This window comes from Cydia strobilella, chromosome 17 (genome assembly GCF_947568885.1).
Source record: "Cydia strobilella chromosome 17, ilCydStro3.1, whole genome shotgun sequence".
In the NCBI taxonomy this organism is placed as follows: domain Eukaryota; kingdom Metazoa; phylum Arthropoda; class Insecta; order Lepidoptera; family Tortricidae; genus Cydia; species Cydia strobilella.
The window spans coordinates 4,541,452-4,554,589 of NC_086057.1; the positions used below are offsets into that span (position 1 = coordinate 4,541,452).

Consider the following 13,138-nt stretch of genomic DNA (forward strand, 5'->3'; position numbering starts at 1 on the left):
TCGTGGAAATCAAGGGGAGAGGCCTTTGCCCAGCAGTGGGACACTTAGTAAGCTTAAAAAAATAAAAATAAAGGGCCTAAGGCCATGGCCCACTTTACATGTAAAGTCAAAATAAATATTCACAAAATATCATTATGTTATGCACATTCTCGTGGAAACAAATTTTCTAAGTACATACTTTAATGTGAAACGAATTGAAGCTATTACTGTTTGTTTTTACTAATCGTCTGAGGCATTTTGTTGATTTTGTTGTGGTTAGAGGCCAAGTACACTTTTTTTTTTTACTATTTAGAGATGAAAAAGTTGTTGCTGTTGTTGTACATTGTTAACAACAACATTGTTATGCTTACCAATAATCTTGCAGTCTATGTAAAACACCTATATATTTTTGGACAGGTAATAACCGGACCTTATACCGAAAGTCGATTTTCGTCGAAATTCGGCCGGAACTTGGACATTAACAATACAAGTTTCGGCGCGGCCGAAAAGTTCGGCCAATTTTTCTAACGAAACCAAACCTTCGGCCGAAACAAAATTTTTGTACCTAAACTTCACACTAATGATTGCTAATCGTACCTATCTGCTAGTAGAGCCTTACTGAACACCAGCAAAGCTTTACCTTGGCTCATAATGACACAAATATTTTTACAGCTACAGAAACATACCTTTAAACTTAGTTTAGTAATTTTTTAATCCTTTGAGCGCTAAAGACGTCAACTGAAGCGCGCAGCAGGCAATATCAACCTTCGTGCATTGTAACAAGGTTCATGATAACGCATCGCACACAATAAGTGTGTCGTTTCAAGGGTATAAAATCATGCAAAACTTACCTTAGTGCGCGGCCGGCCCCTTCCCTTCGTCACTGCTGCTTCCTCCACCGATTCATCACTTTTAGTCTTTTTCACTGCATTACTAGTCTTTGCTGCACTCGGCTTCTCCTTAGAAGCCTTGATGTCCTTAATCGCCTCACTCAGTTTCATGTCATCATCACTATCACTCTTGACAGACTTGGTTGTCCTTGCCTTCTGCCCGCATTTAGGCAATGTTTTTGACACTACTTTTAGAGGCAAATCATCGTCACTCGAGGAATCTGATGAACATTTGCTGCAAGACTCCGAACTTGAACTGCTGTCAGACAGTTTTGATGATTTCTTCTTCACTTTAGATTTTTGAGTGTCCGTAGCCTCGGAAGGTTTCGTCTTGACAGAAGGCTTGGCGCTTCTTCTAGGTGAAACCTTTCGAGCAGGAATAGCAGCTATTTTGAGCCTCAGGCCGGTGTCACAAGATGTAACGGAGAAGTGGGGTTTAGAAGCAGAATTCTGCTTAGCACCTGAGCATTCAAATTCACTTCCTGATGATTCACTGGAACTGCTGTTCTATAATAAAAAAGACAAGACGCAATTATTATATGCACTTGCAGCACTGAATATTTGGTATTAATCAACAATCTTCGAGATACACGCATCAGCTCCAAGAGTTGCTAGTGTATCATAATAAATAATGATTATTATTAACAACCCTATATAATCAGTGTATAAAATAAGCTTTTGGCCAAAATTTCATTTTTGGTACAAGTTTTTATCACTGACTACTTTTCTTTCCACAGGCAACTAATACTCATCGAGACAATTCTAAAAACCCCAAATATACAATTAGGTTGTTTTATCTCAGAGTTCCTATGGCCACCTCATGTCTCCATCATCAGATCAGCTCGATGGTACCATAATATTGCATTGTCACCTGACTTACATCTGTATGCTAATTTTCAGCTTCATTGGAAGTCGGGAAGTGGGTCAAATTTAACTTGCAAGATTTGACCCGTACAAACATAGATACAAGCTTGTAAAGAGTGAATCATACTAATAACGTAATAACGCCATGTAACCATCAAAATATGAACAGTGTATAAAAATCATATTATTGCCATAATCTAGAAGTTATTTTATGGTTTGTGATTATTTGACACATTTTATAAAATTGAATAAACATACCTCTGAATCTGTATTTGAATCCGACTCACCACTTGAATCATGGGTCTTTGGTACTTCAGTACCCATTTCTGTAAATATAACAAACAACTTTAGTAGGCATGAATTGCATTCTCAATCTATCCTCTACTAATCAGTGTCAGTGGCAGACACATTCTATACCTAAAAGTATAATAATCGAAATTTGGCTGTTTCATACATTTTGGCTAATCCATTTTCTATGGAAGGGTAATAAAAATTCCCGATTTCGTGGTTGGTCCTATAGTAAAAGTTGCTCAATATAATACCAAACCTCTCTGGCAACGGGAATGCACTTATTTTTGAGCCACCCTGTATGTTATATCTTGTCTGTACCCACAACACAAGCCTTCTTGAGATTACTGTGGCCCTTAGTCAATTTGTGTAAGAATGTCCCATAATATTTATTTATTTTCTTATACTAGTATTAAAACTGTACTGTAGTTATGAAATAAAACTATGAAAACGGATTATATCGCGTATATTATAAATTCAATATACGCGATATAATCCGTTTTCATAGTTTTATTTCATGAGTAACTATCGCGGTAACCGAAGACAATATTATGTACTGTAGTTTTTTATTCTACTGATGCCGACAGCTGTGATGACTGTGATGTTGCACTCCTATCTATCTACCACTAATCAGTGTCAGACCAGTCTTGTTTGTGCCAGACTATAGGTATGTAGATACTATTTTTCTATGTGATAAAAAATATAATATATGAATTCACACAAAAATCATTGGTTCAATTTAGAATCAAGCTTGTGTCTTACTTTAGAACTACAAAATACTCAGATGGATTAAAACAGTCATAACTAGCGCAAAACATGACTGGGAGCTTAGCTTGACAAAACTGGTCGTAACAATAATAATAAGTGACGGTTAGTTAGCAATACATAACATAAATCTTCCAATTTTAATCCTAGCAATTTAGGCAGTATTGTTCTAAATACGGGCACATAGATAATTGATATGCGAGGTACTCACTTCAAGGTTGGTCAAGATGTTTCCAAGTCCAACTGCATAAATTCCCGCATTATATCACTGGGTATACAAGAACGACATTGTCTCTGCAAAGTAATGTAAGGATATCACCAAAATATAAAGGCAAAACGTTCATTGGGAAGAAATTTCCTATTGTTCGAGCTTGATTTTAGTTGGTATAAAATTAGTCGAGATGACAGATCCGACACTCGAAGGACCAGTTTCCTATCACATCACGACGTAACATTATACCATTCCTAAACCGTTGATTCAACGCTATCACTTCAAACAGAACGAATATACGCTTGATGATCGCTTTCTTTTTACGTTGCGATAATAATTAGGAGTAACGGTCTTTTAGGACATTGGCGCCAAATAAGTGCATACGTTTACATACATAACCGGAATAATAACGAAGAAAGCTGATTCAATCATAAGAAAACAATATTTACTAAATATAAAAGGCGTAATTACATACTAACCACATATTAAACTCCTGTAACGCAAAGATAAACGCAGTTGGTTCACTTGAGAGCACAACACTTGGCCTCCATGTTTACAAATCATTCAAATAAAATAAAATATATAGGAAGATGCTAGGTAGTAGTGAGAGAAAGCTAGAGAATTTCGTAGCCAACTCTTTTTTACACATGCATTCTTCCCGTGAGAGAGAGAGAGATGGTTATAACAAATTCATCTGCACATAAATTGCGCAAAATGGCGTCACTGATCAAATGCATGGATGCTATTTTGTATGAATGCTAAGTTTCTTGGCATTCAATTTGTATCAAATGCTTAGAATCGCGAAATAGATGTACTTTGGGAGTAGAATGTTCATTTCCTCAAATAATTTTCTAACATATATCACCACCTAGTAGGCAAAACAAGTAGGAAGTAGGGGAACTGGGGGAGAAATTAGTAATGTACATGCGTGTGCGTGCGTGCCTGTGTGTATACATATATATATATTTCGTACTTGTACGCATCGGCCCGTTTCACGAAGTTACAAGTAATAATATTTCAAACGATTTAATTATCTGTCATAGTTTATAACGTAAAGTTGTAAGATATTAATTTTGAATTGAATTTTATGCAAACGTAAAGCTAGCCTTGTGTGTCATACGAACTAAGGGCCTGCCGCGAACCACGTTCGACGTGTTGCCTCTCTGTCCCACTTGTAAATTCGTACGTAAGTGTGACAGGGAGGCAACACGTCGAACGCGGTTTGCAGTAGGCCCTCTGGTAGTGGCCCTTCATCGTATCTATCCCAAAATCTATCCTATCTATCATATTTTGCATCTATAGTTGGTCAAACCAAATTGTCAGTAAATAAGAACAAAAAAAAAAATATATTCATCCTTTTCTTTTGGGTGCTAGTACTAGTGTAAGACAAAGATAGTATGATTCTCTCTGTCTATGTTTGAAATGAGACAGTCCTTTGACAAACTATTCCCCTATATCGCAACGAAAGTAACAGTCATATATAGTTGGTCAAGCAAAAGGCGCGAAATTCAAATTTTCTATGGGACGATAACCCTTCGTGCCTACATTTTTTTTGCCGCCTTTTTATACTGACAAGATTTGTTTGACCAACTATACAACCGCATATAAAGTCCGCTCCAGAATACGCGGCGCGAAGCCGTGAACTGAACGCGACTGATTAGCGAACTAGACTCCACACTCGCCGCGATTCGTGCACGAGTGTGGAGGGAGCTGAAGGCAAAAAAAAAAACAAGACGAAGTGATATGGAATCAATGGAATCAAGGATCTTTGGGCCCCATTGGCACGAGAGCTTAAAAAGCGTTGCGTGTGTGACGCACGATAAGTAAGAGCGAGAAAGCGATATCTCTTTCTCGCTCTTACTTATAGGTGCTATACGAATGGGGCCTTAAAAGCTGGCGTCCACTAGACTCGCCGAGGCGAATCGAATCGAATCGCAATAATTCGCCTCCTATATTTTCTAATGCAACTGCGTCCATTGACGAAGAACCGCGGCGCGCCCGTCAATGGACGCAGTTACATTAGAAAATATAGGAGGCGAATTATTGCGATTCGATTCGATTCGCCTCTGCGAGTCTAGTGGACGCCAGCCTTAATAATAGTTTGTCAAAGGACTGTCTCATTTCAAACATAGCCAGAGAGAATCATACTATCTTTGTCTTACACTAGTACTAGCACCCAAAAGAAAAGGATGAGTATAGTTCCTTTTGTTCTTATGTACTGACAATTTGGTTTGACCAACTATAAATTCATGTTCATGTCCTTTTGACATCATAGTGTTTTTCCTTATAACTGAAACAATGTAAGGCCCCAAAAGCACGAGAGCTTTTTCAACGCGCGTTAAAAAAAAAAGCGTTTGAATGACACAAATGGAAACGTGTGTACTTATTCACACGATGCTGTGATAAGATAACGATAACGCTTTTTATGAAGCATTGTTGGATTTTCAACTTTAAGTCTTGGTCTTTAAATCGAATTTAGCGTGCGGGCAGATTCAAGCGCCTTTTGAACGCGCGTTGAAAAAGCTCTCGTGCGTAATGGGGCCTAAGGGATATACGTCAATGTCACTGTCATGTCAAACTATTTCTAGGTTATTTCCTGATTGTTTCGAATATTTCGTAGCAAAAATAGTAAAATAGATAATATTACTTTAGCCTGAATAAAGTATAATCTGTTAAGAAATATACCTAGTTGGGAAATAAATACAGACCATACTTCGCCACCATGGCCCTAAATAGGCTTTTCGCTGGGCTATCAATAACTCCTTCGGTTTTGGGGCGACGAACTATTTATACAGGAGTTGTTAATTTTGCGAGTAAACCTCCATTAGACAAGCCAAAGCCAGGATTCGGCATAGCTTATAGGCGTATAGTGCATTTTCCTGAAGAATATACCGTCAAGCCTTTACAAGTAACCAATCTTGCAGGCAGAGATCCAGTGACAGGTACTTTATGCATTTTACGGTCAGTTTCGTTTAATCTACCTCATCAGCAGAGACGTACTCCAATATGAATAAATATTTGGGTTACTTTTAAGCCGGACAAAATACATTTTAACTGAACTGTATTAACTGTAACATTGATAAAACAATTGCGTACTTACAGGTCGCATTGTAGCTAAAGGCATAGGAGGTGGCATTAAGCACAAGTACCACTGGATAGCGTGGGTGAGGGATGGGCCCAAGGAGGGCCCTCCTCAGGAGGAGAAGGTCATACAGGTACAGAATTTCCTAACAAATAAATAAATAAAATAAATATTATAGGACATTCTTACACAGATTGACTAAGTCCCACAGTAAGCTCAAGAAGGCTTGTGTTGTGGGTACTTAGACAACGATATATATAATATACAAATACATAAAAACATATAAAACACCCAAGACTCAGGAACAAATATCTGTGCTCATCACACAAATAAATGCCCTTACCGGGATTCGAACCCAGGACAGCTTCACAGGCAGGGTCACTACCCACTAGGCCAGACCGGTAGAAAATAAGTTGACCATATTATTAGAAATCTTTCTTATATCTGACACATATACCTAACATGATATTGATATATAATTATAAAAGCTACAATTTGCTTATGGGTTTGAACATAGACCATATTCCTTAAACTCATCTTCTTCTTTTCATCCCTATTACCCGCTGTTGGGGTAGGGCTTGTATATACTTTCTTCCGAATCACCTTTACACATATTAGCTTATAAGTTGGGTGCCTAACACTCCGCTTGGAAGGAGCGGTACCTCCTAACACAAGTATTGCTATACTTACCAGGAGGTATAATATTGTATAAATCCAGCTAGATACCAAATAAATAATTTTTGAATAGATGGCCCTTCCCACATTACATTGACCTTAGATTTGAAGTATGGAATGATAACATGATAAAATGTTCAATAATTATGGTGTTTTCTATGAAAAGGGACCTTTTTGTTGATGGTGCTTACGCTATACAAATACAAATAAATAAATACAAATGTTTATTTCATAGAATATGGTACAAAGATGGTCAAATTACAATAAGTGTGGCATATTCTGCCTCTATCGGCGTAGAAATATGTATTACTTACAACTAAGTTGCTATACCTACTTGATTATTACTAACATGCATATAATATATTTTAATATTTACATATCGAGTTTTTACAAATCTTATAATTACCTAGGTATTGGCACAATAGTAGTTAAGTCAGGAATCAATTACAATACATTAAAATATTAAATAAAAATATTAATAATTAATTAAAGTTTATTAATAATTAAGGAACTCATTGATCGAATAAAAACACATGTCAAGTAACCAATCAAACATTTTTTTCTGAAATTTATTTATATCTAGTGATTTTATGTCATTTGGAATCTTATTGTACAATTTAATTGCTATTATAAACGATGCTCCGATATAACTACAATGCCGCGCGATGCTGTGCGGCGTATGAGCCATCGACAATAATGTCCCTTTCCATAGAAAATGCCCCAATTATCTTAATATTTTTAAATCATATTTTATTTACAGTTATTTAGGACACCAGTTTTTATATTTATTACATATACTTGCAGATTATGGAAGATGGTTGTCGGACAGCAAATGTTGCCTTAGTGGCAGTTGGAGACAAGTTGAAATATATTCTTGCGACGGAGAACATGAAAGCCGGTGACATTATCAAAACATCCAGACACTTGCCTAGGATTCCTGGTTAGAGGGCTAAGTATTTTTCTTTTGATGTTAAAAAAATAATGATACACAGATTATTGTTAGAAACCAGGGATCGGATACCAGTATTTTTTGTATGGGAACGAAAATGATATAGGTAGTTATTCAGAATGGCAATGTTTGACCTGACAGTTTATATTTTAGTTGTTTTTATTTTATCCTAAAGTGTGAAAGCATCAAACCTTTTTTTTGTCCGAATCGAAGTTTACCCCTCAAAGTTTAGTAGGTATTAATAAAGGTTTTTTTTTTCTAGTTAGAGCCAATGAAGGTGACGCTTACATCCTAGGAGCGCTCCCTACCGGAACTATTGTACACTGCATTGAAAAAGTGCCTGGTAAGTCCATTTTTCTCACTGGATATTTGTCAAGTATTAAGGTTATCATAGGCATGTAAGAAATTTATATGTTATTCTAACATAACATGATCAAAATATATACATATCCATAAGTATAGTTGTACATGTACAGTTATCCATACAAAGCCTAGTAGTTACGAAAATAAAAAATACTTGAGGTGTGTCCAGATCAGGCCAATGTGCCGTTTGCACACGCGTTGCACAATGTGCTAATAATGCATGCGAATAGTTGGTGAGATCCATGTTATAACTATAACTACCAATGAGTTATATAGTTATAACATTGATTCGATTAAGGTCGCGCCTATCACAGACAAAATGACAGAGTCCCGCCTTAGATGGTATGGCCATGTAATGAGACGCAGTGAAGACCATGTGGTAAAAATCGCTCTAAACTTACCAGAACGTAAGAAAGGTATCGGCCGCCCGCCATTGACCTGGTGGTCTAACATAGAGAGAGACCTCAAGAAAACCCAATTGCCAAAACCGACAATCCAGGACCGACGGGCCTGGCGCAGAAATGTGAGGAGACCCGACCCCAGATAACGGGAGCAGGGACGGACAAAGAAGAAGAAGAGTTATAACATTGATGAGAAACCATGTACAGTCAAGGGCATAAATATATATACATTCCCAAAGTTCCATTAATATTTGTACGCTCTTACGCTTCTAACGCTTAATGTTTCCATACAAACACCTGTCTTTCTGTATGTGTTTGAAATACCCATGTTTGAAAAAAAAATTCTGGCACACCGTCGTTTGAGTCATTTGTATGGATCGATATTTTTGCCTTCGACCACAGATTAAATAATATCGACTGTACAAGATGGGACGAAGACATCAAAATAAACGTCTGGAAAAAACTGGATCCAAAATATCCAAATGGCTAAAGACAGAGACAAGTGGAAAACGATGGAGGAGGCCTTCATTCAGAAGGGGTCTAACGCTCAGAACAAGAATGATTAAAAACTTATAATTAATTTCAATAAATGTTTTATACATTATATGTAACTAGGGAAATTCAGTGCTTTTTTTATTTTTATTTTATTTTTGTAGTTTTAAATTCTAAAAAAAAAAATCGTGCCCCGTACATTGACTGCTGTATTAGATGGTGTTGTAAGTCTTCTTCAATCAATAACGCTTTACTACAGGACGGACACGCTATACATAAAAAAAAACCGGCCAAGTGCGAGTCGGACTCGCGCACCGAGGGTTCCGTACTTTTTAGTATTTGTTATAGCGGCAACAAAATACATCATCTGTGAAAATTTCAACCGTCTAGATACAGCCTGGTGACAGACGGACGGACATACAGACAGACGGACAGACAGACGGACAGCGGAGTCTTAGTAATAGGGTCCCGTTTTTACCCTTTGGGTTCGGAACCCTAAAAATCACTTGCGTTTCTATGTGTGAACGGCACGTCTGTACACGCGTCATGCGTGTGAGTAAGTTGCTTAAAAATAGTACTGAGCGGCCGGCAAACGGCCGTCAATCTGGTGTCGCGGGCCGAGGTAATTCGAGTCGGGGCGGGGCGGTGTGTGGCCGTTCTGTATGATAATACTATTACTTATTCTGTGCTTATATACAGGTATGGGCGGTCTGTACATCCACGCAGCGGGCACCTTCGGCACCATATTGAGGAAGCAGGACGACCGTATAATAGTGCAAATGCCGTCTAAGAGGCTGTTCAGCTTCGACCAGCACTGCATGGCTGTTGTTGGTTAGTTACATTCTTCTCTCTTCTTCCTCCCGTTATCCCGGCATTTTGCCACGGCTCATGGGAGCCTGGGGTCTGCTTGACAACTAATCTCAAGAACCATCTGGCCTTCCAACCCGGAGGGGAAACTAGGCCTTATTGGGATTAATCCGGTTTCCTCACGATGTTTTCCTTCACCGAAAAGCAACTGGTAAATATCAAATGATATCTCGTACATAAGTTCCGAAAAACTAATTGGTACAAGCCGGGGTTTGAACCCGCGACCTTTACCGCTAGGCCACAACGCTGTTGTTGGTTAGTAAAATACTTACCTATAATTCAAGTTCAAATCAATATTGGCACTCGATCGACAAAAAGTCGTATATTTTGGATTAAGGGTATTTCCACAAAAATCTGAATGTATATGGGCTCATCCATTAATTACATCACACGAATTTCTAGGTTTTTTTGACCCCTCCCCCCTCCTTGTCACACTTGGTCACATTTGGCAAACCCCTCCCCCCCTAGTGTGACGTCACATTTTTCTAGTAATTTTGTAACCCAAAACTGACTAGGAAAGAAAATTAAACGAATAAAAACCGGCCAAGTGCGAGTCGGGCTTGCGCACTAAGGGTACCATTAGGCAAAAAGCGGCAAAAAAATCACGTTTGTTGTATGGGAAACCCACTTAAATATTTATTTTATTCTGTTTTTAGTATTTGTTGTTATAGCGGCAACAGAAATACATCATCTGTGAAAATTTCAACTGTCTAGCTATCATTCGTGAGATACAGCCTGGTGACAGACGGACAGACAGACAGACAGCGGAGTCTTAGTAATAGGGTCCCGTTTTTACCCTTTGGGTACGGAACCCTAAAAAGTCTAAAAACGATTATATAAAAAAATATATTTATCTGTACAGCTAATAAAATAAGTTAAAGCAAAAATAGATATAACTCCGTAATAGATGGATACAGTCTAAGGAAAAAACGTGCCTCGAAAATCAAGAAAATTTAACAATGTTTGTGACTCCCTCCTCCCTCTTGTTACATTTTTTTGACCCCTTCCCTCCTCCTAAACGTATGATGTAATTAATGGATGACCCCTATGTGGTCTTTAGGGCATCTTGCTGCTAAGAGGGACAAGGAAATATCATATTACCTATACTTTTTTCTACCCCTCTGAGCAGAAATTAAATATTGTCTATGGTCTCAGATTTTTACAAAACATTTTCCATAATGCTTAGAAATAAAGGAAAAGTGAAAAAAAAACTGACTAGCTTGCCGCTCTACCAACCAACTGAGCTACCGAGATTTACCCGATGACGATTCTTAATTCGAGATCCCAGTGGGTGTGGGATAGCCCTTTGAAAATATGCTTTTATTTATTCGTATGGCATAATTGTTTAGTTGTTTATAAAGATATTCTAAGGTTCTGTATCCATTGGATTACGTCACTGTCGAAGGTAAACAAGTCTGCAGGGTTTCCGTCGTATTTGCTAAGTGGGCAGCACTGAATGATGTGCTCGATATGTCCTGCACAGGAGCCCCGCAATCGCACTTTCCACATTTGTGCAGAAATAATATAAAACTATACTTATAGCATAAGTAATAGTACTAGGTATAGAAGATTCACTCTCTAACAAAACGAGTCTTTTACGACAGATATGACCGCAAGGTGGCGCAAGCGCGAGCAGGAGTCCGTTCCGTAGCGGTGCGCGGCAATTACTATGACTAGACACCAAAATTGATGTGAGCCGCATGTACTTGTAGCGGCGCGACGAAATCGCGGAGTGAGCCACGCCTGGCTCACGACATCGCGCGGCGGCGGCAGCGGCGAGCGGCGGCCATAGGTGGGAACGAAAGGCCCGATCGCTGTGTCTCGCTCCAACCTATGCCCGCCGCTCGCCGCTGCCGCCGCCACGCGATGTCGTGGCCGGGCCATTATAGTAATGGTAGTAAAGTAATAGCAGTATAGGGGATTTTTTCAGTGACGATATTCTTCTTTCCCAGGTCGATTATCAAACATAGAGCACGGTAACACGCCCATCGGGTCCCCGCAGCGTAACCGCTGGCTCGGCAACCGGCCGCGCTCGGGGCTGTGGCACCGCAAGGATGGCCGCCACGGCCGCAAGATACACCCGCCCAAGCCGGTGAAGGAGGTCGGCAAGGCGGAGGCGGTCCGGTCGGCTGCGCTTAGACTGTCTATGCACCCGTAAATTAAGAAAATATCGAGTAGTTAGCTAATAAAATAAATTAATCTATGAATGTGTAAATTTTTTTATTAAAAAATTTGAATTTTAACAGTTACAGATATACAGTCAAGTATACAATATCATAATATCAATACAGACAGAGTCAAAAATATGTAAACTTGGCCTTATTGCTTTAATATGTGTACATATTTTTGTCTAAGTTCAAGTAGAGTCCAAGTGATAAAAGTCAAGGAGCTTCACAATTAACAACGCGTAACTGCTGGCTCGGCAAGCGGCCGCGCTCGGGACTGTGGCACCGCACGGATGGCCGCCACGGCCGCAAGATACACCCGCCCAAGCCGGTGAAGGAGGTCGGCAAGGCGGAGGCGGTCCGGTCGGCTGCTCTTAGACTGTCTATGCACCCGTAAATTAAGAAAATATCGAGTAGTCAGCTAATAAAATAAATTAATCTATGAATGTGTAATTTTTTTTATTAAAAAATTTGATTTTTTTTTTCTCAATGTCTGTATCTTTTTTTCATGTAGTGTGCACAATAAAGCATTTTATTATTATTCTCTTTATTTATTCATTTTCTTATTATTATTATTAATTTTAACAGTTACAGATATACAGTCAAGTATACAATATAATAATATCAATACAGACAGAGTCAAAAATATGTAAACTTGGCCTTATTGCTTTAATATGTGTACATATTTTTGTCTAAGTTCAAGTAGAGTCCAAGTGATAAAAGTCAAGGAGCTTCACAATTCACAACGCGTAACTGCTGGCTCGGCAACCGGCCGCGCTCGGGGCTGTGGCACTGTCGATGCACCCTTAGAGACTATGAATACAGTAGCCAGATTAAAAAAGCAATAAATGGTGTAAGTTATTTCCAGCGGGCTTAGCACGGTAGCATTTTTATCACCTGTCTCTTTCGCACTTACATGTTAGAACGCGACAGGCATGGTGACAGGCGATAAAAATGCTACCGTGCTAAGCCCGTAGCAATGACCTTAAACATTTTACTCAACTTTCGGAACAAATCAAATTATTTTATTAAATATTTTCAGTGTTTTATAAGTAGTCACACTACTGTATATAAATTATAAACTGTAATAGATGTCATATATTAAAGAAAAAGTGACGAAGCCCTCCAGTGGTGAAGGCCGGATTCG

At 38.7% G+C, this 13,138-nt stretch overlaps 2 protein-coding genes across 2 annotated transcripts in view; one reads left to right on the forward strand and one right to left on the reverse strand.

Moving 5' to 3' along the window:
• The window catches only part of LOC134748797 (histone-lysine N-methyltransferase ash1), an 86,704-nt gene extending 82,832 nt beyond the window's left edge, over positions 1-3,872 (reverse strand). Inside the window, exons 1-4 of the mRNA XM_063683587.1 lie at positions 3,477-3,872; positions 2,998-3,080; positions 1,992-2,059; positions 831-1,376 (exon numbers count right to left, since the gene is read on the reverse strand). Of these exons, the coding sequence (XP_063539657.1) occupies positions 831-1,376; positions 1,992-2,057 (612 nt within the window). The 5' untranslated portion in view covers positions 2,058-2,059; positions 2,998-3,080; positions 3,477-3,872. The remainder of the gene's footprint in view (positions 1-830; positions 1,377-1,991; positions 2,060-2,997; positions 3,081-3,476) is intronic.
• A 1,725-nt stretch (positions 3,873-5,597) lies between these two features.
• On the forward strand, positions 5,598-12,532 carry LOC134748774 (large ribosomal subunit protein uL2m). Its single transcript, XM_063683552.1, has 6 exons — positions 5,598-5,939; positions 6,100-6,212; positions 7,559-7,694; positions 7,966-8,046; positions 9,659-9,790; positions 11,779-12,532. Exons 1-6 carry the CDS (start codon positions 5,720-5,722, stop codon positions 11,982-11,984), a joined length of 888 nt encoding a protein of 295 aa, XP_063539622.1. The 5' UTR covers positions 5,598-5,719; the 3' UTR covers positions 11,985-12,532.
• The last annotated feature ends 606 nt before the right edge of the window (positions 12,533-13,138 follow it).